This window comes from Egretta garzetta, unplaced genomic scaffold, assembly GCF_000687185.1.
Source record: "Egretta garzetta isolate BGI_Z169 unplaced genomic scaffold, ASM68718v1 scaffold230, whole genome shotgun sequence".
Taxonomy (NCBI): domain Eukaryota; kingdom Metazoa; phylum Chordata; class Aves; order Pelecaniformes; family Ardeidae; genus Egretta; species Egretta garzetta.
Genome location: NW_009258281.1, coordinates 122,082 through 145,863, shown reverse-complemented (window position 1 = coordinate 145,863; position 23,782 = coordinate 122,082). Strand labels below are relative to the sequence as shown.

The window sequence follows — 23,782 nt, the reverse complement described above, 5'->3', positions numbered from 1 at the left end:
TTCTCCCTTGTGGAGGTGGGGAAACGAGAGGTCCCAGGTCCTTCTCCCCCCCTTGCCCAATCACCTCACATCGGAGAGGACTGGTGAATTACAGAATTTACGAAGGCTTCGGTCTCTTAATCCTGTTGTTTAATTCCTCTGCTCCGCTTCTGAAACCAAAATATTTGTGTTCTTCCCACCTGTTAGCTTTACTCAGCGTCTCTGACAAGACCAGCCTGGTGGAGTTTGCAAAGAGCCTGAATGCTCTTGGCCTGGGTTTAATTGCCTCTGGAGGAACAGCCAAATCCCTGAGAGATGCTGGCTTGCCTGTCAGGTACAGACACTTTCCTATACATCTCTACCAAAAATGCTCATTTGGGTCCTGAGGTTGCTTAATTTGTTTTCTCCATCTGCAAGTAAAAATGATTGAAAACTGATCTGAAAGCAAGTCTTCCCTTCCAAAAAAAACCCCACACAAAGGGCCCCAGAGCAAACTTCAGAACCTTTTTGGCCCAAGGTTGGTTGACTGGGGCCAAAGAGTGTTACTGCGCAGGTCCGCACACAGAGGGATGCCAGGAGCGCTTTGTTGGAGGCGATGCCTTGTCTGCCTTGGGCCAGCTTTTTTTTCCTGTGAGACAATCCGTTGTCTTGAAATTCATAATCTGACCCTAGTGCTGCTCTTCACAGCCAGGTGAAAGCTGATCTTTGCCCAGTCCTGGGACAGGAAAGGTGACATGAGTCAGGAATATGTTGAAGCTCACTGGAGATCATTTGTGACAAAATAATTTTCCCAGCATGATAGTCAGCTTTTTCAGATGGAGCCTGTAAGTGTTGTGCATCCACTGTTTGACAGGGGGCATGTACAGTCACCAACTGTTTTGGCCCATGATTCTGGGGAAATTTGTTTTGGTTTCTTTCATGCTGTGAATAAAAAAACAGCTCTGGCCAAATAAAAATTGTTTCCAGTACAGTGATGTAAAATCTGTCAATTATTTGGCAGGACAGGTGACTGCGACTCCTTTTCTGCTTCCAGTGAGTGCAGTGATAGGCCCCTGGGACACATCAGCATAAATATACACCGCCTCCAGAGCTCCCTGTCCTTGCTGTTACCCAGCAATTGCTTGTGTCTCTCAGGTCTTTGCTTGGCTGTGCTATCAGTGAAGCCTGAAGCAAAGGGTGGTCACATTGCACCTTTCCTCTCCAATTTATTGTTCCTTTACCATCATGAACAGTCACGGGGAGTGGTGAAACTTGAATTAATGTTTTGGCTAAGCTGGGAAGAAGAGTACCGAGGTATTGCTTCTTTTGAGGATGGTCTTCCATTCTCTCTGTAAGCCATGTTGACTGGGGATTTGCTTATCTTGGTTATTTCAGTGTATTCGAGAAATAACCGTACTGCTTAGTTGGGTGTGACCCATGAACTTTGTTTCCTTTAATGGGAAAAGCAGTTGTTGCCTCTTTGGCGTGGGGGGGGTTGTAGTCAAATTTATACATTTTTTTGCTTTGGGTCGCTTACTAGAAAGCAGTGTCCTTTCTGTCTTCTGTCAGATGTAGCTTTTGCATAAGGTATAGATCAACATCTTCTGAAGAGTAAGAGAGCATTAAACCAACATTTTGGCTGTTTCTACTAATCCTTCTGCCACATTTTGCTAACTAGTTGACAGATGCCAAACAGAATAAAAAGTCAGATCTGTCTTAATGTAGAATGCCTCACCTCAGAACTACTTCCCAGCCTTCTGTAAGAAGGATGCGACCTCCTAGTCTGTCACTCAACATAGGTTTTTCCTAGCAGTTTAGTAATACACCTCCCATATATTGTGTTCTTACTAAGGTACAAGATACTGAAGTTTAGGGGAATCATGCATGTGTTTTCTCTCTGAGCTCTTCCCGTCATTGATGGAAAAGTGGTGATTCTTTTTTTAACAAGTGGACTGAAAGAAAACTAAGTTTATTTCCCCTCCTTGCTGCCTTCAGAACTCCTAGGTTTTAAATCTCCTCCCAGTAAAACCAACATTGCCGGCTCATCTAAATTACTGCCCTGATGGGGATAATAAACATTCAACCTATAGATTAAGTCAGTACGGCACATCTATTAGCATGCTGTGTTTTCTCGTTGAGCAGAGATGTTTCGGACCTGACAGGGTTCCCTGAGATGTTAGGTGGACGTGTGAAAACCCTTCATCCCGCAGTCCATGCTGGTATGTTTCTGCTAGTATATATTTTCAGTTTAAAAGAGAAATCCATGGGCAGTGAGGTGGGAACACAGATGTCTTTTTTAAGGGTTGTGTGGACAAACTGGATAATAAAACCAGATTTGCTCTAGCGGCAGCAGAAGTGAAAAGCACGGGGTGGAGAACTGCACGGTGGCTCAATTGCTTCCTGTCTTGCTACGCTGTCATCTATGCAGTTAGCAGAGCTTTTCCTCCCCAGGGCTGCAAGTAGCAGGGCTTCTCTGTAAATGGCTTTGCACATTCTTTGCAGAGTCAATTGCAGAGCTGTTCAGGCAGAGAGCTCCACTGAATTTAACCTGTGGATGAATCTGGTGTGCAGCATGAGGAACATGACAGCATAGTCTTTAGTGAGTGATTTCTGCATATCTAATCTTCCCTAGCTCCTCTTCAGCAAGAAACATGTCTGATAATTGGTCAATCTGCACGTTAACCCATCTGCTTTTTCATCTCCTGTTACGGTGCTTGAGATCCCTCAAATTCAACCTGTTGCAAATCATACTTGAGGGCTGGAGACAATCTCCTCTGACAGCAGGACTGTGGTGTTGCTTACTCTGTGCTGGCCCACCACCTGAGTGTTCCTAGACCCAAGCCAGCCACCTGTGCTGCTCAGCTAGAGGCACAGCTTCTTTTGCCTTCAGATGCTTCATAGGCTTTGGGCATTGCTGGCTGATGAGCTGCAGGTGCCCTTTGCCTCTCCACGAACTCCATAATGACAGTTTTAGCAACTGAATACTTATGAACTACGTTTCTGAGGTTGCTGTTCAGTACTTGGCATGCTCTAGGATTTAGCACTGGGAAAAAAAAAACCACCTTAAACTGATAGTATTGGAATTTGAACAGCCAGAGAGTCAGCAAAATGAAATAGGGTAGAGGAGTAGGGGCTGAGGACTGTTGTCTGAACTGAAATCAGGAAGTTTATGGCAGAAAATGTCTTGAGGAAAAGCACAGTCTGAAGGAATATGTTGGATTAAAAATAATGTTTGTTGGTGATTTAGTTCTTTTTTTAATAAAGATGTGCTGTCGTTTGTAACTAGGCATCTTGGCTCGCAATATTCCAGAAGATAATGCTGATATGAACAAACAGGATTTCAGCCTTGTAAGGTAAGTGTTGGGGGACATGATGCAATTCATCAGTAATCGAAAATTAACATTGGAGACCAGTCAACACCAGTGAACGGGAGCAGTAAGGGTTGTAACATCTGCACACCAGAAGATCTACAATCTCCTTCCTTTTCCCCATCAGGAGATACTATGTTTTTAAAAATACAATTTTCTACAGAGGCATCTTCATCACTTGTAGTTAAAGAAAACTAAAGCAAAAAAGTTACATTGTGGTTTCCACAGGGAACAGGGGTTTTAATGTCTTCTGGTTATCTGGGAACTTTGATACTGTACATTCAGTTGTTGTTGGACTGCATTACACTTCTTGCAAAGTTGAATTCAGTACTTCTGAAGCTGGTGCATCTCCCCTCAACTTGGCTCTGGGTGTCTGATCAGATGACAATTCCCAATTTTGAAATACTTGCTTAGTAAATATACCCTTTGATATTTGCATTATGTTTACTGAGTTTCAACACATAAATAAAGAGTAGACATGAACAGTCTACTCAGGTCAGGAACACGCAGCATTTGTACAGACAGAAAACACACAGATAACAGACAGAAAGCTTACTTTCTGGGAGCAAGTGAGCTGCAGCCAGGAACTGAAATAACACAGTTTGTACACTGACTGAATATTTTTTTTCTGATTTTGTTAGAATGTATTTACCCAGTACACTCACACAGGGCAGTTTGAGACTGTTTAACTAATTGGGTTTAACATCTAACTAGTGATTGTGAGTAACCAATTCTGTCAGTGGGTAGCTGCTGGTTTAGAAATGAATGGCTGAATTGAGCATACTAAATTGTAGGTATAGCCAGGATGGGAGGCATAGTTTGACTGTGGTGATTGGGCCAGAATGCGTCTTAGCTTTTAAAATTACCTTTAAAAACTGATGTGCCTAAGATGGATGGATTTCCAGACTGAATTTGAAAACCTGAAATTTAAAACCCCAGGAATCCTCATAGATGGCTCAGCGGTGGTGGCTCTTCGGAGTACGCTGCATATTAAAGCAAGCTCTGCTGAATGGCAGCAGGAGTCGCATGCCTTTACATCAGTGACTTATACTAAAGTTGCATCGGGAGTAATAATTTGGATTTGGGTTGTCTTACATAAAGCAGGAGATGCTCATCCTCAGCAGGAGGGTCTTTGCATAAAATTTACATACCCAAGCCAGGATAGGAAACCTTGATGTTGATTATCTTGATTTCCACAGGTAAAAGCATTAGCAGTGTTAAAGTCCACAGATTCCTGATGGTTTGCAACAGGTCAGGATTATGAATGGATCGGGGGGAGGGGTATTAGAAATGGAACAGACAATAAAAGGTATCAGAGGAAAATTAGAGACATAGAGGGTTCTGAAAACCATACTGGTTCATACTGGAAGCTGATTGTCCCTTCCACTTGAATTCATCACACAGTGTGGAAACAAAAAAACACTAAAAGTAGGATGCAAGTGTATGCATCACAGCAATTCACTTCCTGTACTGGGCATGCGTTGGGTTCAATACCTTCATACATTCAGATCAAGAGAATGAATTAATTCTCTTGGATTAAAAGCATTGTTGGTGAAGGTCAAAACGGATACCTCCTTTCACTACAGTTCATGTGGCACTGGTAGGATGGGACAAGGCAAGTTATTATTTCATGCTTTCTGGAATATAGACTGCAGCTTCTCCCAGGTAAGATAAAGAAAATAATTCCAGTAAGGTCCAGGCTTACTTTGAGAGGGGAAGTCAGTTCTCCCACCTGCTTTCATGTGCCACAGAGGCTTTATGGGATCTAGGCCGTGCACTCAGGTTTCATATGCTGTTGGTATTTTAAAAGTCCAGAAGGTGACGTGTAGGTAATTTTCTTGGAAAAGCTGTGGAAAATTAGACTGTTTGTGCTTTGTTTGCAACAGACCTTTCTCTGCATACTGACTTTCTTATCAAAGTTGGCAGATGCCTATTTTCAGTACTGCTGAGAGCCCACTTTGAAGTCCTTTGAAATGGCTAAAGTTGCGCACCAAAATCACTAAACATTTAAACACAGGCCCATGTATTTTAAAAAAACTCTTCCTTTTAACTTCTGTAGATTGTGGATCTATCCACTGTAATATTGTTTAATACACAGAGTTCAGTTCAATTGTATAAGGCATGTATTGCTTCACCATTATAGCATCACTTGGCCTTTGGCTGAACACCACTGACTCTGAAGTGTTTTGGAGACAGAAGCCTTGGCTACAGAATTTTGTGTTGGTCCCTGATCTGAGAGACAAGACCATAAAAGCACTGGTAGTACCTTGTGCATTCCAAGCTCAATTTGGCCTTTTTATTTCTCATTGAATAACCCTGCTTTTCCCATCAATTCTCAGAGTCGTAGTGTGCAATCTCTACCCCTTCGTAAAGACCGTATCTTCTCCGGATGTAACTGTACAAGAGGCAGTGGAAAAGATTGATATTGGTAAGTTAAAGGGAGAGCAAATGTATTATAGAATCACAAGGGTTGGAAGGGACCTCGGGAGATCATCTAGTCCAACCCCCCTGCTAAAGCAGGCTCTCCTAGAGCATGTTACCAGGCAGACTTGGCAATTCTGGTCTTTAAGTGGTCTCAGGTCTTTTCTTTTTGTTTGGTTGCCTTGCACACCCATAAAGGAAATCTGCTAAAGAGTGCAAGAGTTGCAAAGAGCAGGCTGAAAGCATAGTTGGGTAGACCTCATTGCTTTTAAGCAGACTTACAATAAAAATGGCAAGTGGCTGTTGTAACAGGCTGGCAAGCCATGCTGCACAGGTGGGCAAGTCATGCAGTGCCCAAAAGGAGGAAGAAGCCTGATGGGTCATAGAAGGCTGTGGTAGGAAAGGCCAGGTGGATCATGCTTCCTACTGGTACGTGGAGAGCAGATTAAACCTCTTTTGCAGCCTCCGGCAGTGTAATAAAAATAAAAAACATGAGCCTTGCAGAGAAAAAGCTGAACCACTGTAAGTGCTGTGGGGATTGGTGAAAACTTCAGTGCAGGAAGCCATTACAAGGAAAGGGGTTGGTCTGCATATGTGGGAGAGTAGTTAGTACCTGAGTTTGGAAGCACGGCTGCCTGTATCATCAGCAGTTTTGCTCTTTCTGCCAGTTATTAACCCCAGAAGGCTTGTCGTTCCTTCACTGCAGCTTCTCTGCTTGGCAGCTTGTGAACAGTACAGGCACAGTTTTGCGCCATGAGGTTGGATTGGGATTGAATTTTCTTGCAGTAGTTTAGTCCAAATGGTGCCCAGCAGAGCTCTCTAATAAATGTTTTATGGAGTAGTACTTGGCCTGTAGCAGTGCCAGCTTCTACTTTTCCTTTGCAACTGCCTAGTATCTTGTATGATGTAAAGTCTTGGAATAGCTGTGCAGAGTCAGATTTAAGGGAGAAGTATGGCATTTTACCTTACACAGAGGACCTCGGCAGGATTCATTAATACTTGCAGAGAGATTGAGGAACCTCAGTTGCTTGGCAGTGTGTAGAAGTAAATCTTCCTGTAGAACCCTCCCCAGCCCAGTGTTGCAGAAGATGGTGCTTAAGCAATATGTGGAGACAGCCATCCTCTTCAGGATGTGGCTGTGCTGCTTGAAGGCATTCTTGCCCCACTTGCTCATCGCAGCCCATGCATGACCTGTTTCCTTGCCCCTGCAGCTCTGCCTGTATCTGCAAAGGCCAATCACTGCACCTTCACTGGTGAATTAAGTCAAATTCGCCAGCCTTGTGCATTTTGGAGGGCACTCTTACAGTCCCTTCTCCTTGCTGGAGAGAGGGGGGTGCATTCAACTGGCACAAATGATTGACCAGTGCGTGTCCCTTCTTGGCCTCAGATGCGGCTCTTTATTATGCTCTGTCCAGAAGAGAGGCGCTTCATGCCTCCATCCTTCTCTTGCAGGAGGAGTTGCCTTGCTGCGGGCAGCTGCCAAGAACCATGCTCGTGTGACAGTTGTGTGTGACCCTGCAGACTACTCTGCAGTAGCTAAAGAGATGGCGACATCAAAAGACAAAGACACCTCCGTGGAAACCAGGCGTCACCTTGCACTGAAGGTTGGTCATGTTTGCTTGCAGCAAAGGGCTAGGCCAGACACATTTGCCTTTTGTTCTTTCACTTCTTCAGAAGACCAAATCCTTTGTAAATTCATGTTTTAAGTTGACGGGTGTCCCCCATTCTGTCCACAGGCTTTTACCCACACTGCTCAGTACGATGCGGCCATCTCTGACTACTTCAGGAAAGAGTACAGCAAGGGGGTGTCCCAGCTGCCCCTGAGGTACGGCATGAATCCTCACCAGAGTCCTGCGCAACTCTACACAATGAGGTCCAAACTTCCCCTGACAGGTGAGGCCTGGGCCATGATGGCCAAAAGGGGGCCCTGGGATAGCTGGGAAAGGAGGTGGTTGGGCATGTCTGCCAGTTGTCTTTAAAACTGAAATGCCATCTTATACTGTAGTCCGAGGGATAGCCAGCAGTGCCTTAACAACTACATTATTACTGAGTGGCGCTAGCTTTGCAATGAAAAGGCTGACCTGTGTGAGATGGAAGAGCTTGTCTGCTGACCCCCACAGGACTTACTGTAGGTCCACGTTGTCTGTTGGTGTAAGATTATGTGCCCACACTGAAGACACTTTGGGCAGATTTACGTGGTGCATCTTCTGCTTGACATCAGATCCAGATTTTGCAAAGGAAAACCTTATTATCCTTTTAAGATGCTTTGCTCGTTTCCATTTTCCTTATTTAGTATCTTCCTGATCTTTTTGTGTCACCATTTACTCTGTCTAGAAACCAAGCTGCTGTTCTCTGTTTCAATGGGATTTTGTTCTTTTTTTTCCTTTCTTTGGTGGTTTTGAGCAGAGGTTTATTACCTTAGTTTTCTAGATTCCTGCTTCTGCTAATGGTGGCAGAGGGAAGGGAAACTAGTCTCACTCACAAGAGTTTGGGATAGGTCTGGTGTCTCTGCTGTTTTACAGGGTGTGCCAGTCATCGCAACATTGCTGCAGTGCGGGAGACCCATGTTTTGGAGAGAAAGAAAGTCTGGCTACTCTTGTTCTTGAGGTTGCTTTTAATGTTGGTGAAAGCCAGCTCTGCCTTGTGTGCAGGCATTGTCCTGTTGAACAGATAACAAAGCTTTGTGATGCAGTATTTCCTTATTTTAATTCTGGGATCTCATAGGAAGCTTTTCGATGCCTGCACTGGAAGTTGATTTGCTTGCAAGCCTCCCAGTTTGGCAGCAGAAAAGCACTTGTTCTGGTCATGGATTATTGCTAAAATGATCTTTTCCTCCTGTCTTCTGAAACGCTCACAGTCATACCATGTCAGTATGAGCAGTTCTTCTTGCAGGGCCAGGGCAAAAGGTTTTGAGAGCAGACTTCTGAATGACCTTTACTCATGGCATGCATTTCTGATGAAAACATTTTTTTAGTATTTTGCTAAAAGCTTGCCCTAAATTTCATGGCTGTGAGTGGTTCTGTTGAAATCAATTCAAGACAGCATGTGCTTAAAGCTTGGCTAGTGCCAGAGTACTTTGTTGAATGAGAGCCATAGTCACTATATGAAATTTATTTACTAGATTTGTAAAGAAATCTACCTGCTAGGGAGCAGGGGATGTGCTGTTTGTGTTCTTCCCTGGCAATGCTGCCTAATGCACCTTGGTCAAAATCAAGCTCTGGTAGGCTCCCTCAGAAAGAGATGGCCCAATTGAAGAACTCAAAGAACATAAGGGAGAATGTTGTCCTTTTATTCCCCTTTCACAAGAGGGGAGGTGCATGGGGTCAGTGTGTGTCTTGTTCCAAGGTCGTGTCAGCAGCTTCTGGTAGGGAAGAAAACTGTATTGGCATCTCCTGAGTCTCAAGCCTGTGCATTCTTCACAAGTCACTGAAGCTTTTCAGGGCACTAAACCTTGCCAAGGAACCTGAGGTCATTGAACAAGAACAATTTGTAGTGATTTCAATTCCTGGTGAGAGAAATCTCTTCTGTTTGCTGTCCAGATTCTGGGGAGAAGACTCTGCCTGCTTTAATGTGTCTATTTGTGTGCTATGTTTGCAGTGGTGAATGGCTCTCCAGGATTTATCAACCTGTGTGATGCTCTCAATGCCTGGCAGCTGGTGAAGGAACTCAAGCAGGCATTAGGCATGCCTGCTGCAGCCTCCTTCAAACATGTTAGTCCTGCAGGTGGGTGGCTCCTTGTTGCCATGCTTTTCTCTTTGAACAGGCTATGACTTTTGGGAGGCCCTGCCAGTGGCATATCTGTGTCCTTTACCCTGGCAGTTTGGGGAGGCCCCAGGGGCAGGGACCTACGAGAGGTTCTGGTCTGAGTGCCCTGGCTTGTGTTTCCCACTAGGTGCTGCTGTTGGAATACCTCTCAGTGAAGAGGAGGCACAAGTCTGCATGGTGCATGACTTCCACAAGACCTTAACGCCCTTAGCATCTGCCTACGCACGAAGCAGAGGTGAGAAGTCCAGGAATAAACTAGCATATCCAAGGAGCTGAGTGTAATTCTCAGGACCTGAGCAGCATGCTTAGCACTTTGCAGGCTCTTCCCTTTGCAGTGTACTCCTCCTCTGTAAGGTTTTTCTCCATAAGGATCTGACTGGCTAAATGAACTGACTGCCTATCAAAAATTACTCTCCAAGTGAGCAGACCTTTTATATTGTTTCAAAGAGGCTAAAAACATGCTGGAATCTGTTCCTTGATGTATATAGAAGATCTGTAGAGATTTTTTAATTTAAATGTGTGTATACACACACGCATATATACATCTATGGGATTTTGGCTAAAGGATGGATAAACAAATAGCTGTGCTGGTAGCACACTCAGCCTTCCACTGCATGGGGTGCTCAGGAATACTTAATCTGAGTGGAAATGTTTCTGCCTGGTACTTGGTAGGTGCTTTTTTTAATGCTTTTAGAAGTACTTCAGAGCTCGCAAAAAAGATAAAAATAAGTAAATAAAAATAACTTCCTCTGCTTAGCTGACATACTTTGCTAATTTTCTCATTTTCCATGGCACTCCTAGAAAATCTAGAGATTATGGAAAACAAAGCAAACTTGATAAGGGTCATATTGGCTTGTGTTCATTTTTCACCACTTTAGGGACCACCTTTGAACATTGCCCTTGGAAAACCATTGCGTGACTGGTAGAAAAACAAACCTTTAGAATGGCAGGGACAGAAGAATTGACCTTGCTAAGTAGTAGAGCATCTGTGATAGGAGCTGAGTGCCATTAATTGTTCAACTTCTCTGTATTTAGTGGCATAGGTAATATTTATAAAAATTCTCTTGGCTATGTTTCTGGGTCTGATTTCCTGCAGGAAAAGCCAGATGGGTTCATAGGTATCTAAAAGTTTTCCTCTTTTTCCTACTGTGTCCCAATTAAAATCTTTCTGTATGATCCTTGCCTCTCCTTGTCCTCTTGCCACCCCAGCAGAGCTGCTGCGGTAGTGGAGGTAGTCATTACAGAGTTAGAGCTTTGACAAATGCAGTGAAGAGGGAAGAATATCTGAACTATGGGAATATTTAAAGGTGCATGTGCTTGAGGTAGGATTTTTCATCCTTGTTGCTCTTACATGGCCTATTTTTTTTTTTTTTGCTATGGGCTTAAATTATTAGCTCTCATTGAAATTGACTGGATTGTAGGAGCAAAGACTTTTCTTTGTGTTATGCTATAGTTTGATAAGTTACTAAAAATATGATTTTGCAGGCGCTGATCGGATGTCTTCTTTTGGTGACTTCATTGCCCTGTCTGATATCTGCGATGTGGCTACTGCCAAGATTATTTCTAGAGAGGTTAGTTAAACAGCAGCAAATCATTCGAGTGTAAAAAGGAGAATCACACTAGATGGAGTCATTGGTTTGTAACAGCCATTCTGTTTGAATTTGACCCATTTTACTGAAGACACTTTATTGGTCCATTTCTGTAATTCGGTATCCAGAGTGCAGAATTTACACCTATCTTTTGATGCATTTTTATTCCTACCAGTTAAAACCTTGCTGCGTGGGAGAGCCTGTGAAATAGCAGTGCTTGAAACACTGCTTTCCAAGAGATGATTGCAAACCTCTGCCTCTGAGCAGGGCTCCGGAAATGAACCCTGATTACACTGTCACAACTATCTGGCTGAATGGCTATAATGGGAACAATAGAGGACCAGAGAGCTGATGGCCAGCCTCTTGCCCAAGGCAGGAATGTGGATGTAGATTGCTGCCTGCCAGTTGGTACAAGTTATGTGTAGGCTCAGCCACTTACCAGGCCGCACTTTTTACTTTGCTGGATTAAATGTTAACTCCATAGCTGACTGCGTTGCACAAGTCACTAGTTTAAATACACTAGTTTAAATAACTGGGAGTTAATGCTTTACCAAACACGTTCATCCCATTATATGTTGCTTACAATTTTTTTGAGAGGGGGAAGGCTCAAGGCAAAGGGCTGTCTTGTATGTTGGAGACTTCTTTTCAAACAAATGAAAGAGCATGTTTGACTGGTTTGTGAGGATAACTTTTGGTATACTATTACTTAAAAAGAAAAAAACCCACCCACATTGTAGGATAAGAATGTGAAAGGTGTGTATCGCTTCATGGCACTGATGAATGCAAAGTCTTCTCAGTTTTCATGCTGTTAACAGCTCTTTGGCCAATATTTTTGTCTCATCAGGGGTGTCACTGTTGAAATAAGGATTTTATTTAAGTCATGTTTACTGTTAGGGATGAGGAGTGACCCATTTCTCCTGGAGAGGGATGTTAGTTCCATTCTGCTTAAAGTGGTGGTGGTGGTGTTTTTTTGGTTGGTGGTTTTTTTTTTGTTGGTTTTTTTTTTTTTACTAACTCCTGTCAAGAGTTTATAGGGCTCTGCTATTTTCCCATTTCCAGGACTGAAACCAATATTGTAATAGTGCCTTAGGTATTGTACGGTACATACAGACCATGAGAGGTGTGCCTTCAGTGCCTTTCTGGAAATGGCAGGTGGAGCTTTCAGTATTAGTTTTTTTTTTTTTTTTATTCTCCACATGGAAGCTGAAATCCATGTGTGTTGCAGGTATCTGATGGTGTGGTAGCTCCTGGCTATGAGGAAGAAGCTCTCAAAATCCTTGCCAAAAAGAAGAATGGTGGTTATTGTGTCCTCCAGGTTTGTAGTCCTGCTCCACGGTAACCCTCTACTGCTTTTCCTGTACCTGCTTTTCGCAGACGTTAGTGCTCAGATTGCTGGGTGGCTGATCCAGGTGCCCCTGCAGTGCATAGAAATGTTCCCTCTGGGTCCTTGGGGATTCCTGTACAAGGTAGAATTTCACCAGCAGTGTTGTGGTCACATTTAGTCTATAGTCCTAGGGCAGAGTATTTTCATAATGCCTTCCTTGGCTTTCAAAGTGATGTGGATTTAAAGTAATTAGATCTATGAAACAGCAAGAGTGCTTCAAAGAAACAGGATTTCTGGGCTCTCTTTCCACTCTCTGCCAGCTTTCCTCTCACTTTTACTGAATTTCTTTCCTCCTTGAATTCTTTGTATCTAAGATATAGTGCCTCAATGATGTTGTGAGTCTTGGCAGTGAGAAGCACGTGTAGTATATCACTGGGGAAGCCTTGTCTGGGCACGTGGTATTGGTAGAGCAGTCTTTAGTACAGTCAGTGATGAAGATAGCAGCACAGGCGGAGTTTGGACCTGGGGTGATGCATCTTTACATACTGCAACCAGGATGCTTGTCAAGGAATATTAATGTAATGTGGTCAAGTTAGTGTCAGGTTGCCTTTCTAGTTCCCGCAGTGATTGTTGGGACTTCAGAATCATCCAGTTTGGGTGAACGTGACTAAAGGTTACATAATGCTGTCAGAGCAGCCAAACAGGTCCTATTTCTGCCTGACTCTGAGCAGAAAACGAGCAGAGAACTTTACTGTAACATTACAAAAAGAAAATCCAAGGCTTAGTTGAAGTTGCAATTGCAGTGTTACTACTAGGGGAGCTGTAGAAGATGGCTCAGGAGCTTCAGGCAAGAAGGAATGAAATTGCAGACAATCTTGGCAGCTGATTACCTCCTGAATTCAATTAGCTTTGCAAGGATGAGGTCGTATTGGTTAAGCCTGTACCTTCAGGGTCTGTCTGCAGAGGGATGCTAAGGAAAGTTGATCTGAACAAATTTACATGGATTAAGGAAATCACATAAAGCGCGTGCACGTTCCTATTTAGAGCTGGTAGCCTTAATCCAGTTTACTTAATGTCTCAATAAGCTGAACTGGGGCTACCAAACTTCTAAATAAGGCCATGCATGGCTAGACTTGAATGCAGTTTAGCAGTTCCATTTAACTTTACCCTATACACTGGTGTAAGTTAACTGTGCTGCGTGCTTGTTTGGAGATGTGCCCCAAGAGAGTGCATATCTGGAAATAATCACGTTCACTGTTTTCTTTAATGTCAAAGAGGGTTGGGAGTTGTACCTTGAGGCATATATGAAGCAACTCAAAGTATTTCTACCTTTCCGTGGAAGACTGGAAGACTCTCTTTGTGTAGATGTTTCTCCCTTTCTGTGAAAGACTGGAAGACTTTGTAGACTTTTGTGGCTGGCAACATGGACGTTTGTATATATGCACCTCTACTGCATTAGCTCTCTTCACCCTGTAAATGTCACTTCATGCTGTTGAGACCTTGCTGCTCCAGTTAATTCTAATTACTTCTGATGATTTGACATTGCTTTCTATAAACAGTTCACTTTTTTTGGATTCTTTAGATAATGTGTTTTACCTAAGCTATTACTGGATGTTGGCCTTGAATTGTTCTGAGTGTTTTATTGGCTTATCATTTGGCTTTTAGATGGATCCCCATTATGAGCCAGATGACAATGAGATTCGAACCCTCTATGGATTGTATCTCATGCAGAAGAGGAACAATGCAGTCATCGACCGGTCATTGTTCAAGAACATTGTTACAAAGAATAAAAACGTAAGTGTCAGAAGATAAATGAGATTAAAGACTGGTGGAATGAATTAGTGTGCTTTCATCAAGAAAGTCATCGCTGTTCTATTTTAAGAGCTCTTAAAATATTTTCATGAGATTTAAGTGGCTTTCAACAAAACAATGCAGCAAACTTTCTGGACCAAATATACTTGGGTAAATCAGGGTAGTTTGCCTTTGTTTTGATTTCTTGCATAAATAAGAGGAGCTGTACCATGCCCTTTATCTCCAACTCCCAAAATATTTGCATTTCGTATAAATAAGAAGCTACCATGTGTAAGTTTCTTATGGTGAGACAGCCATGTGCTAAGGATCTGTTGTGATCTCATTCTGACTCACTGTTTACTTCTCCCTTTTGTGTACAGTGTGTTGTATAAACTCTGGCCCTGATGATATTGCTCATCATTTAGAGTTCACATCATCAGCAAGTTATCAGTTATTTCTTTGTCTCTGATCTTGTTCTCATTAAAAAAACCCAGATGTTAAATGAGCACGTGTGATTAGTCATGGGCTCAGAAGCAAGTACAGACATTGAAGTAATAAAAATAATTTTAATAAATTAGTAATGGAACAGACTTAAAAGTAATACTTAGTGCAGTTATTGGGAGCTATTATTACTGTTATGGTCCTTTGTGTACTTAAGCATGCGCTTAACTTTTTGCTGATGAGTGCATCTGAAGACAGTGAGCAAATACAGAAGACTTGCTGGCTTAGGGCCAGTGATAGAGTCCTCTTGACCTGGTCAGATTGAGTCTTATCCCTGCAGGCTGTGAGATTAGCTGCCAAACCAATCATTTACAGTTTTTAATCTAAACAAAATTTGCTGGTAATTGAACAAACCAGGATATCTTCGTTATCTTGTTTTCCCTCTCTGTGATACAGTACTTGTGATGGCTTTGGGGGTTTGCAGATCACTAGCCAGTTGGGCTAGTCATGGTTGTTCGGATGGGCTGTTGACAGTGGCATTTTGTTTCAGCTGCCTGAGTCTGCTGTCCGAGACCTGATTGTCGCTAGCATCGCTGTCAAATACACCCAGTCCAATTCAGTTTGCTACGCCAAGGATGGGCAGGTAACCAAATCAGACAGCTCTGTGGAATGTGCTTTCACAGCCAGGCTGGTCAGAGAGTGCTTTTGTCAGGCCTGAGTTTTAAAATCACTTGGCATACAGGAAGCTATTAAACAGGTACAAATGAATTGCCCTGGTCGGTGCCATGCAGAACAGTAGCTAAACCTGTGTTTCTCAAAGAGGCTGCTTCAAAACCTCAGTGTAATTTTTTCATGATAATGACAGGGCTGGCTCTTTCAATCATGGGGTGGGAAAAGCTCTTAAGTGCTTCTGCAAGTTTCGCCTTGAGTTATTTATTTCTAACTACTCTGTCCTTTTATATCATTTTTTTGAAGGCATGTACACATATGTTGTAGTCTATGTAGAGTCCTAGGAAATTACAGTAGTTTTCACAGCTGGATTCTGTCTGTCCAAATGGTTCTTAGTTTTCTTTTCTTTTTTTTTTTACATAAGAAAGATGGGATGTGCTTTCTTTTTTTTCCCTTCGGGGTATCTCCCTGACTGTTTTTAAAAATTTATGATAGGTGTCAGCATTTACAGGGCCATTATCAAATGTGTAGTTGAGATACAAATCTTGAATTTAAAAAAAACCAAATCTCTTCTTTCTACATTAGCACTAGGTATAATTAAATTAGTTATCCAAAATTTGTTGTAGATATATTAAAAATTGTATCTTTGCCCAGTGGCTTGTTCTCATAATGCTGCTGTTTAGCTGTTTCTCTGTTCTCCATGGTAACTTTTCCATAGGCCTGGACTATTTTAAAAAAATATAGAAGAAAAAGACAAAGAATGATTTTAATCTTGAGCTTTGGTACATCATAAATCAGCAAAATGGATCAAGCAGTGTACCCTACAGGTAGAGGCCGTGAATGAACTGCAGTGCTGTCCTTTTTGCATTGGTACGCATCTGCATTTGTCAGATTGTTGTTACAGCCTGAAAACATTGCAGCGCTGTCTCTTGGTACTTTCTGAGGTCATGTGCTGTATGATTCTTGAAAACATGTCTCTGGAGATCTGGAATTTTTCTTTTATTCAGCTTTTTCTCTTTTTCTTGCTTTTAAATGGTTCTCCATACTCAAGAGTGTTAGTTCTCGTAGCCCCAGAACAAAGGTGTCACTATCTTTGCTCCTTTTTCCTTATTACAGCAACAATTTCCCCAGTGCTTTTGCAAGTCTGGACTTAACGTGGTGCTGCAGATGTTTCTGAAATGTGTGTGGTAATGCATGTACCATATGGAAGGGAGAAGGCATGAGGGAGGAGTGAAAAGCAGTGTGGGCAGGCAGGGATTTAACGAGCCTGGCTTCAGTGATGTTTTGCATATTTGCAGGCATATATTTTAATCAAATATAAATGTGCTTTGTCTTGGTTTGCTGTGTATGTGACAGGGAAGGCCAGGAACAGAGGTCTGTATACTGCACTAAGGAACAAGTGACTTTCTTAACAGTAAAGATCAGCAGCCATTACAATCACTTACTCAAGGAGGTGGTGAATCTGTGTTGGATTCTTCAAATCAAAGCTTAATGTCTCCCTTAAGAGACCTATTACAGTCCAAATGCAGAAACAGCAGTGTGGCATGCTATAGGTAGCGATGGAGGAGCTGAGATCGGAGCTCCCTTCTGGTTTTTAAAATCTCTAAAGGCTTCCTGAGACTGTTAAGTATTGAGACCATTGCTCTTAAGGTACAGATGAGGAAGGAAGTAAGGTCTGCTGAAAACCAGTCTTACTAAGATACTGATTATCTCAGATTCTTGGTGATGCTGTGCAGAACTAACTCTGGTCATATCACCTACCAAGACGTAACATCAGATGTGTGCAGGAATATTTGGGTGCAAACCAAAAAATAGCATGAATCAAGAACCAAGGATGGAAAGTAACTTCCAGATTGTTAGACTTAAAAATGCTTTCCCAGGGTCTGACTCAGTTTGGGTTACATGAGCCAAGCCTGGGGAAGTCCAGCTTGCTTTCTGTTCCATTGCTTTTGGTTTCCCAAGGGTTACTTCACCCTCACAGCATCCCTGATGCCTAGCAAAACGCTTGTGTATCAGAGATCCAAACTTTTTTGACAGCTTGGCTTTGTTGGGTTTTTGAGTGGATTGGCCACTCCAGCAAGGGCTGGTGCTTGTTCTAGGAAAGCATGGAGTGGGAGGAAGCATTTACGGACTTGAGTGTCACTTAATTTGCAGGAAGCCAGCTGCCACTAATTACAATAAACACTTTCACTTGTTTTGCCTGACTTTCAGCACCAGTGAAGCCAGTCTGTAACATGTTGATTTACACTTTCTTTAATGATACAATCCTATTTTAAATTGGCAATTTAAAATTATTCTCTTTCTCTATTGTCTGCGCAGTAGGATAAAACAAACCTGTTAATTTACCTTACTGTTTTCCACCGATGGGGCAGACGTTTGTCAGTAACTTCATTGTTTGCTTGCCTTCTCAATTATGAAGTCCTTTATTTGGTTTTTATAATTCCAAATCTATTTAGCGTTTCTGTTTTCAGTCATTATTCAGGGTAAATCTGAGTAAACCCAGGCCAGTCTGGATCATTCTGCAAGGATCCTTTGGGTATTATCCATCCCATCCACTCCGTGCTTTCACATGGTATTCCAGCCATGGGGCACATTTGGTTCTAAAGTGGTTTGGTCAAGTAGTTCTCAATTTTCACCCCCCCCCCCTTTTTTTTTTTTTTATTAAGTGATTTTGCTACTGACCCTATATTACTGTCTCTTTTCACTCCTCACACTTAATAGGTTCTGCTTAAGCACTTTTTGATTCCCAGGAGATTAAACTCCAAAAGAAACATAATTAATTTTTGTGTAGAAAATAGGCAGGAAGTAGAGGGGGAAGGATTCCTTTGTGGAGGATTTTGAGGTTTCAGCTGTGTTTGGGAGAAAGCCAACATTTGAGGAAGGGAGAGATGAGGTGTAGAAATAAGGATTTTTCACTTCACATGAAGTGAAAAAGGCAGAGAATAGGTACATTTAGACAGGCCGATGTGAAGAGAGATTCTGGTACAAGTCTATAGTTTACATTAAGCAGAAGCTCAACCTCCTGGTTTCTCTTTAGACCAGAAATTCCAGGCTAGACTGAAGAAATCTTCTCCAGCAGTGTTGCATCAAAACACATGTTTCTACAAAAAAGGATTTCGCTTTGCTTGAATCACCATTTTTCAGTGAAGTGCATCTTACCAGCATGTTCTTCCCTGGCTATAACTGTGAACTTCCTTCTAGAACGATGTGGGCTCATCAGAAGGAGGCATGGAGAAGCAGCTTTTCTGTTCTCTTGCCCCTTAAGCCATTATATAAACTTCCATGTGTTGCAGATAATATCTCTGTAGATTTGGGGATGGCTATGAAGAGTTTACAGGACATGTCACTTCGTTTAACTGAAGTACAAGGTTCTTGCCATTTTGGAGTTGTTGAATACAAGCCAAAGTTAGGCATTTTCTGACAAAATTTAGGTCACAAAAAACATAAAATATTTTGAGTTGCTCTTGGAGAAAAGGAAAACACTCTCTTTGAAAAGGGCGATTGGGTGCTTACAGGTAGAGCTCGATTGGGTGCTTACAGGTAGAGCTCGATTTCTAATGTGTGCCTAAGAAGGAGCTGTGTGTGTTGGGGGCTCCATTGGCCTGGAAGCACTTTCTGCAGTACCATTGCCCTTGCCGGCTGAAGGCCAGGGCTTGCAGCAGACTAGCCAGTTCCATCACAGGAGTGCAAGGCCACAGCTCATGAGTATGTGACGAAGATGATGTGTGACAATTGAGTTACTGCACTCCAGGCCATGAATCTGATTTTTGAACAACAATGAGACACTATTCTGCCTGGGAAAGGGCAGAGAGGACATTGCACTTCTGGCATGTGACTTCATGTTTTTTAGAAACTTGGGAATGTTTCATGGTGTTTTGGTCCCCACTACCAGCAGTCTATTCAGTAGTCTCTGCCATCTGCATCCCCAGATAGAAATTTCTGCCTTAACCTAGCCTGGCTTGCTAGGCCCACTCTTAAGGGCTGGGTGTCAGTTAATGGCATGCAGTGTATGACAACTTTAAGCGCTCTGCTTTGTCCAGGGAGGGAGGATAAACCTCTCTGGAAGAGATGATATACCTAAGCACAGCTGGCCTTGAGCTCCCTTGAGATGTAGGGTCCCCTACAAGTTCGAAGGTTAAACAGGGTGGAGGTAAGAGCAGAGGCTGGGCATCAGGAGTGTTTGTGGGGGGAAAGGCGTCACTAAGCCAGCCATGAGAAACTTTGCATCTATTTAGTATTTATGATAATACCAATATCCTTGTGGGTTTAGTAAGCACTGATGACTTCAGTTATGGCTGAGCAGATGATATTAGATAGCAGCCCAAGTCTTTCATTTGCTCCTTGGGGGAACAGTATCCAGCAGCATGTTTTATGGTTCTGGTAAGAGGTGAAGTCACTGTGTCTTGATGAATGAGAAGACAAATGATTCATTCCTTTGAGGGCAGCCTTTGACTTACAGCTTTACCATCTGTTTCAGTCTGAGCTGGAAATTCTGAGGCATTGGCCAGAACCGCTAGCCTCAACACAGTGTCCCTGGAGCAGTCCCCCATGCGAACAGTCTGGTGAACAGTTCAGCTGTGGCTTTGTAGGAGGAGGAAATTATGGGAGAGAGACTTGTTTTCCATCAGTTCTCTGGTTTGAAATGGCAGGAGCTGTCTTTGGAAAGCAGGACCCACCGTTCTGAAAGCTATGGAGAAAAGTTACCAGCCTGAGTTTGACAGCCATGGTGGCTAGGTCTGGCCTTTGTGTGCCTGGCATACTGTCATGGCAGAGGCGAACCTGAGGGACAGCAGACAGTCTGGAGCCCAAGAGACCTCAGCTCAGTCCCTTGCGCTTGCCAGTTGTGACTGCAGGCAGACCATAGCTGCAGGGGTCCAGCTGCCAGTGTCCAATAACCAAGATGTCTCCAGCCACATTCAGTTTTCAGCGGTGTCAGCACCTAAGGGTTGCGTTTGTCTCCAGTGCGAGTTTGCACCAGACCAGACAGGATGCAAGAGCTTGTTTGCACTAGGCATTGAACTGTGATAAATGGCTTGCAGAGCTACCTGACCACCAGACTCCAAGAGTCTCTATGTATTGTAACCTGTAGTGTACCAGAAAAAACTGACAGAGGTTGAATGTGTCTGATGAGAACTCCAAAGAAAGTGAAAAAAGCAAATGGAAACTGAGCAAATGCCGTATTTTCATAGAAGCTTCCTTTAGGAAAAAATCACCTTTTGGTCTGTTTGATATTAGACACAAGTGCTATTAAGTAAGGTTAGCAGCAGTGATTTTTAAAATCATGGACTCTCTGGCAGATGGCAGAGTAGGAAATGTGTTGGTAGCTCCAGGGCCTTGATAATTCATGCGATGTAATATTCCTACTGGCCAGCCTTCCTGATCTTATCAGCCTTGACTGACAAACTGCCCTGTAATCCACCACATATCACAGTTGATCTGTTTAAGCCTGACCCACCAGGAAAGATTATGGTGTTTGTGTGACCCAGGCTCAGGCTTCAATCCTCTAACCAAAGTGCCCTTTTCCAAGAACAGGGAGGCAGCCTTAGGCATCTCTTAGCAGTCACGTTTGCTTCTACAACCAACAGGATTTTCTTTTGCCTTAAACAAAAGCCGTAACTGTATCGCTCTCCTGAGATTAATGGTTTGACTCGGATGGCTGGGGCTATCCTATTTAGAAGGATGAAAGAATGTAGTGTCCTCAGAGTGACTGTCAGCTCAGCGGGGCTGTGGAAGTAAGCAGTGCAGAGAGCTGTCCCTGTAACCGATTTACAGGACTGTGAATGCAGGTATTTTCAGTTTTCCTTGCTAATTACCTACACTCTTGCTCTGCTTCAGTGAGGAGCAGCTAATTTGTGGGAGGTCTTTCCAAATTGCTTGGCTGGAATGCAGCTCTGATTGCAGTCTCTGTGCAGCAAGGCATGATTGTGCTTTGTATCTATATCTTCAGGTCATAGGTATTGGGGCCGGCCAGCAGTCCCGCATCCACTGCACTCGTCTGGCTGGAGACAAGGCAAACAACTGGTGGCTCCGGCACCACCCACGTGTGCTCTCCATGAAGTTCAAAGCGGGTGTGAAGAGAGCAGAGATCTCCAATGCCATTGATCAGTATGTCACTGGGACCATTGGTGAGGTAAGGGCTGGCTGAAAGGTCTCACTGGAGTGTCCAGCTTCTGCTCAGCAAAGCTGGAACCCACTGCTTGAAATATCAGCTGTGGATGCTGGGACCTGGCAGGGCTTCCTCGTACCTGGGCCTTTTCTTCTCCACCTCAGTTTTCTCTTCCAGTCCCAGAAAAACCAAGTCCTTTCATAGCTCACTTCAGAGTTGGTCAGGCTGTTTCCTCTGGCATAAAATGATGCCCTTACCATTCCCACCTTCTGCCTATACTGAGCTGTTTCTGTGCTGGCTCCATGCTGAGGGGAGATTTGTAAGGACTCAGTCAAGTCCTGACAAAGGACAAAGCCTTAAATTTGTAAGTATGTCAGGCAAGAGGAGGCTTTGTTGGTTACCACTTTCGAAACTGCTCAGCCTTTGTAAAGGTAGTGGTCTCTGTTAGAGAGACGCCAGCCACCTTTAACTCCACATGAGTCACTGAGTTCCCTTGGTGCCTCTGAAGGTCTGTAGCCACCTAACAGGAAGCCAGAGATACGAGAATTTGGGTGTTTTGATATGGCTTGAAATGTCCACAGATATTCTCTACAAGAAGCCTCCACACTGGCTGTCAAAACTACTGGAGCCAGAGGTGATGGGTGCACTTGCAGGATTTGGTCTTTACGTAGTACTTAAGCCTGGCTTGAGCTTTGTGCCTGGCTATCAGTAACAGATGATCCCAAAGAGAGTGGGGGATCAAGTGGTCAGAGCCCAGGATGGTGACTTTCCCAAGGTCAATTAATGGCCCAGTGGCAAAGTGTCCTGATTCACCCCTTGGATACTGCACCCACCGCCCCGGCTGTTGGAACCTGCCCTGCACTTTGGTGTGCTGCTTGGTTTCGTCTGAGAGTTCCCCCCAGCAGGAAGGAAGGGTTGAAGCCCCAGTTAATGTTTCAACTCTCGCTGCCCTGTCAGGGCAGCTGTCCTTCCCATCTTGCACGGTGCCGTTTGCTTGTGTGGCATTTTGGATTCTCAGAATCCCTCTGACCTCCCTGTTACAAGCAATAATGAAACAAGAAAATAGTATGTCCTTTTTAAGTATCGAAAGCCAAGGGCTGGATTGGGGACCTCGTGAATCATCTCTGTGAGCGGTTGCTCGTTTAAGGGGGTAAGAACTGGAGCAGTTGCTGTTTCAGAAGGTGAATCATAAGCCAAGCTGCTGTTTTTCATGCGTTAAGTCATCTACCAGATCCTGTTTGCGTGTGCTGGCATTTACACAGAGCAGCATACTGCAGGCAGGCTAAGCGGAGCATCTTGGAATTAAAGGGGGAGAGGAGGAATCCCTCGAGCCCCGGGGTGAGGAGGGGGAAGGAAAGGAGTTAAAAGGACTCAAAAAGAGATGGTGGCGGTAATGTGTTCTCACCATCACTTGGGATTTTCAAATCCCTGGTATGAGGCTCCCAGCAGCAGAGCTGTGGGAGCAGAAAGCACAGCTGAGCTGAGTGCCAGAGGGATACCATCATCACTCATCCTTATGTGCTGCTGGCAGGGGACTGCCGGGAGCCCGTGCTTTCGGCCTGAGCTGGCTCTTCTTGTTCTTGCAGGATGAAGACCTGGTGAAATGGCAGGCAATGTTTGAAGAGGTGCCTGCGCAGTTAACGGAAGCGGAGAAGAAGCAGTGGATTGCCAAGCTGACTGCTGTCTCTCTCAGCTCCGATGCATTCTTCCCTTTTAGGGATAACGTCGACAGAGCTAAACGGGTAAGAGCCGGGGTGTCAGGATGACTCCAAGAAAACGTCTGCTCAGCCTGGGCTTTTTGTTTGAATTTTGTGCGGACTGCCGAGGAATGTCTCTGCTCTGCACTGCTGGCTAGAAGAGCGCATCCTGGGAAGGATGTTTCTTGCGGTTGCTGGTCTCACATGGATAGTAATTATCCAGCCATTGCTCAGTTTGTTGATCTGGGATGAATAGAGGATTAAAGTTTAATAAAACTGTTTAAGACCATTAAGACAAGGCCTATTGCTTCCAGAGGAGCCATTTTACACTTACTTCTGAGCTGTGGAGAGAACCGACTGCTCGCATCAGGAACTCACCAGTGAATGGCTTTGAGCGATGGAAGCCTTTGTTTGTTCAACACTTAGTATTGGGGGATGTGGATGAAGGACTGGGGCTGCCAGCTCCTTTTCAGGGGGATTTTGGTTTTCCATCCTCTAATCCTTCCACTTATCTCTGTCTTTGTTCAGAGTGGAGTACGGTTCATCGCTGCCCCATCTGGCTCAGCTGCCGATGACGTTGTGATCGAAGCTTGCAATGAGCTGGGGATAACTCTCATTCACACCAATCTTCGGCTGTTTCATCACTGAGTTTC

At 43.7% G+C, this 23,782-nt stretch overlaps 1 protein-coding gene across 1 annotated transcript in view; it reads left to right on the top strand.

The window, feature by feature from the left end:
- Positions 1–23,777, top strand: part of ATIC (5-aminoimidazole-4-carboxamide ribonucleotide formyltransferase/IMP cyclohydrolase) — a 27,420-nt gene extending 3,643 nt beyond the window's left edge. Inside the window, exons 2-16 of the mRNA XM_009636574.2 lie at positions 187–313; positions 2,101–2,177; positions 3,245–3,311; positions 5,666–5,754; positions 7,200–7,351; positions 7,484–7,640; positions 9,345–9,470; positions 9,640–9,747; positions 10,998–11,083; positions 12,327–12,416; positions 14,091–14,219; positions 15,208–15,300; positions 21,274–21,456; positions 23,019–23,174; positions 23,658–23,777. Of these exons, the coding sequence (XP_009634869.2) occupies positions 187–313; positions 2,101–2,177; positions 3,245–3,311; positions 5,666–5,754; positions 7,200–7,351; positions 7,484–7,640; positions 9,345–9,470; positions 9,640–9,747; positions 10,998–11,083; positions 12,327–12,416; positions 14,091–14,219; positions 15,208–15,300; positions 21,274–21,456; positions 23,019–23,174; positions 23,658–23,777 (1,760 nt within the window). The remainder of the gene's footprint in view (positions 1–186; positions 314–2,100; positions 2,178–3,244; positions 3,312–5,665; positions 5,755–7,199; positions 7,352–7,483; positions 7,641–9,344; positions 9,471–9,639; positions 9,748–10,997; positions 11,084–12,326; positions 12,417–14,090; positions 14,220–15,207; positions 15,301–21,273; positions 21,457–23,018; positions 23,175–23,657) is intronic.
- Positions 23,778–23,782: the final 5 nt, after the last annotated feature.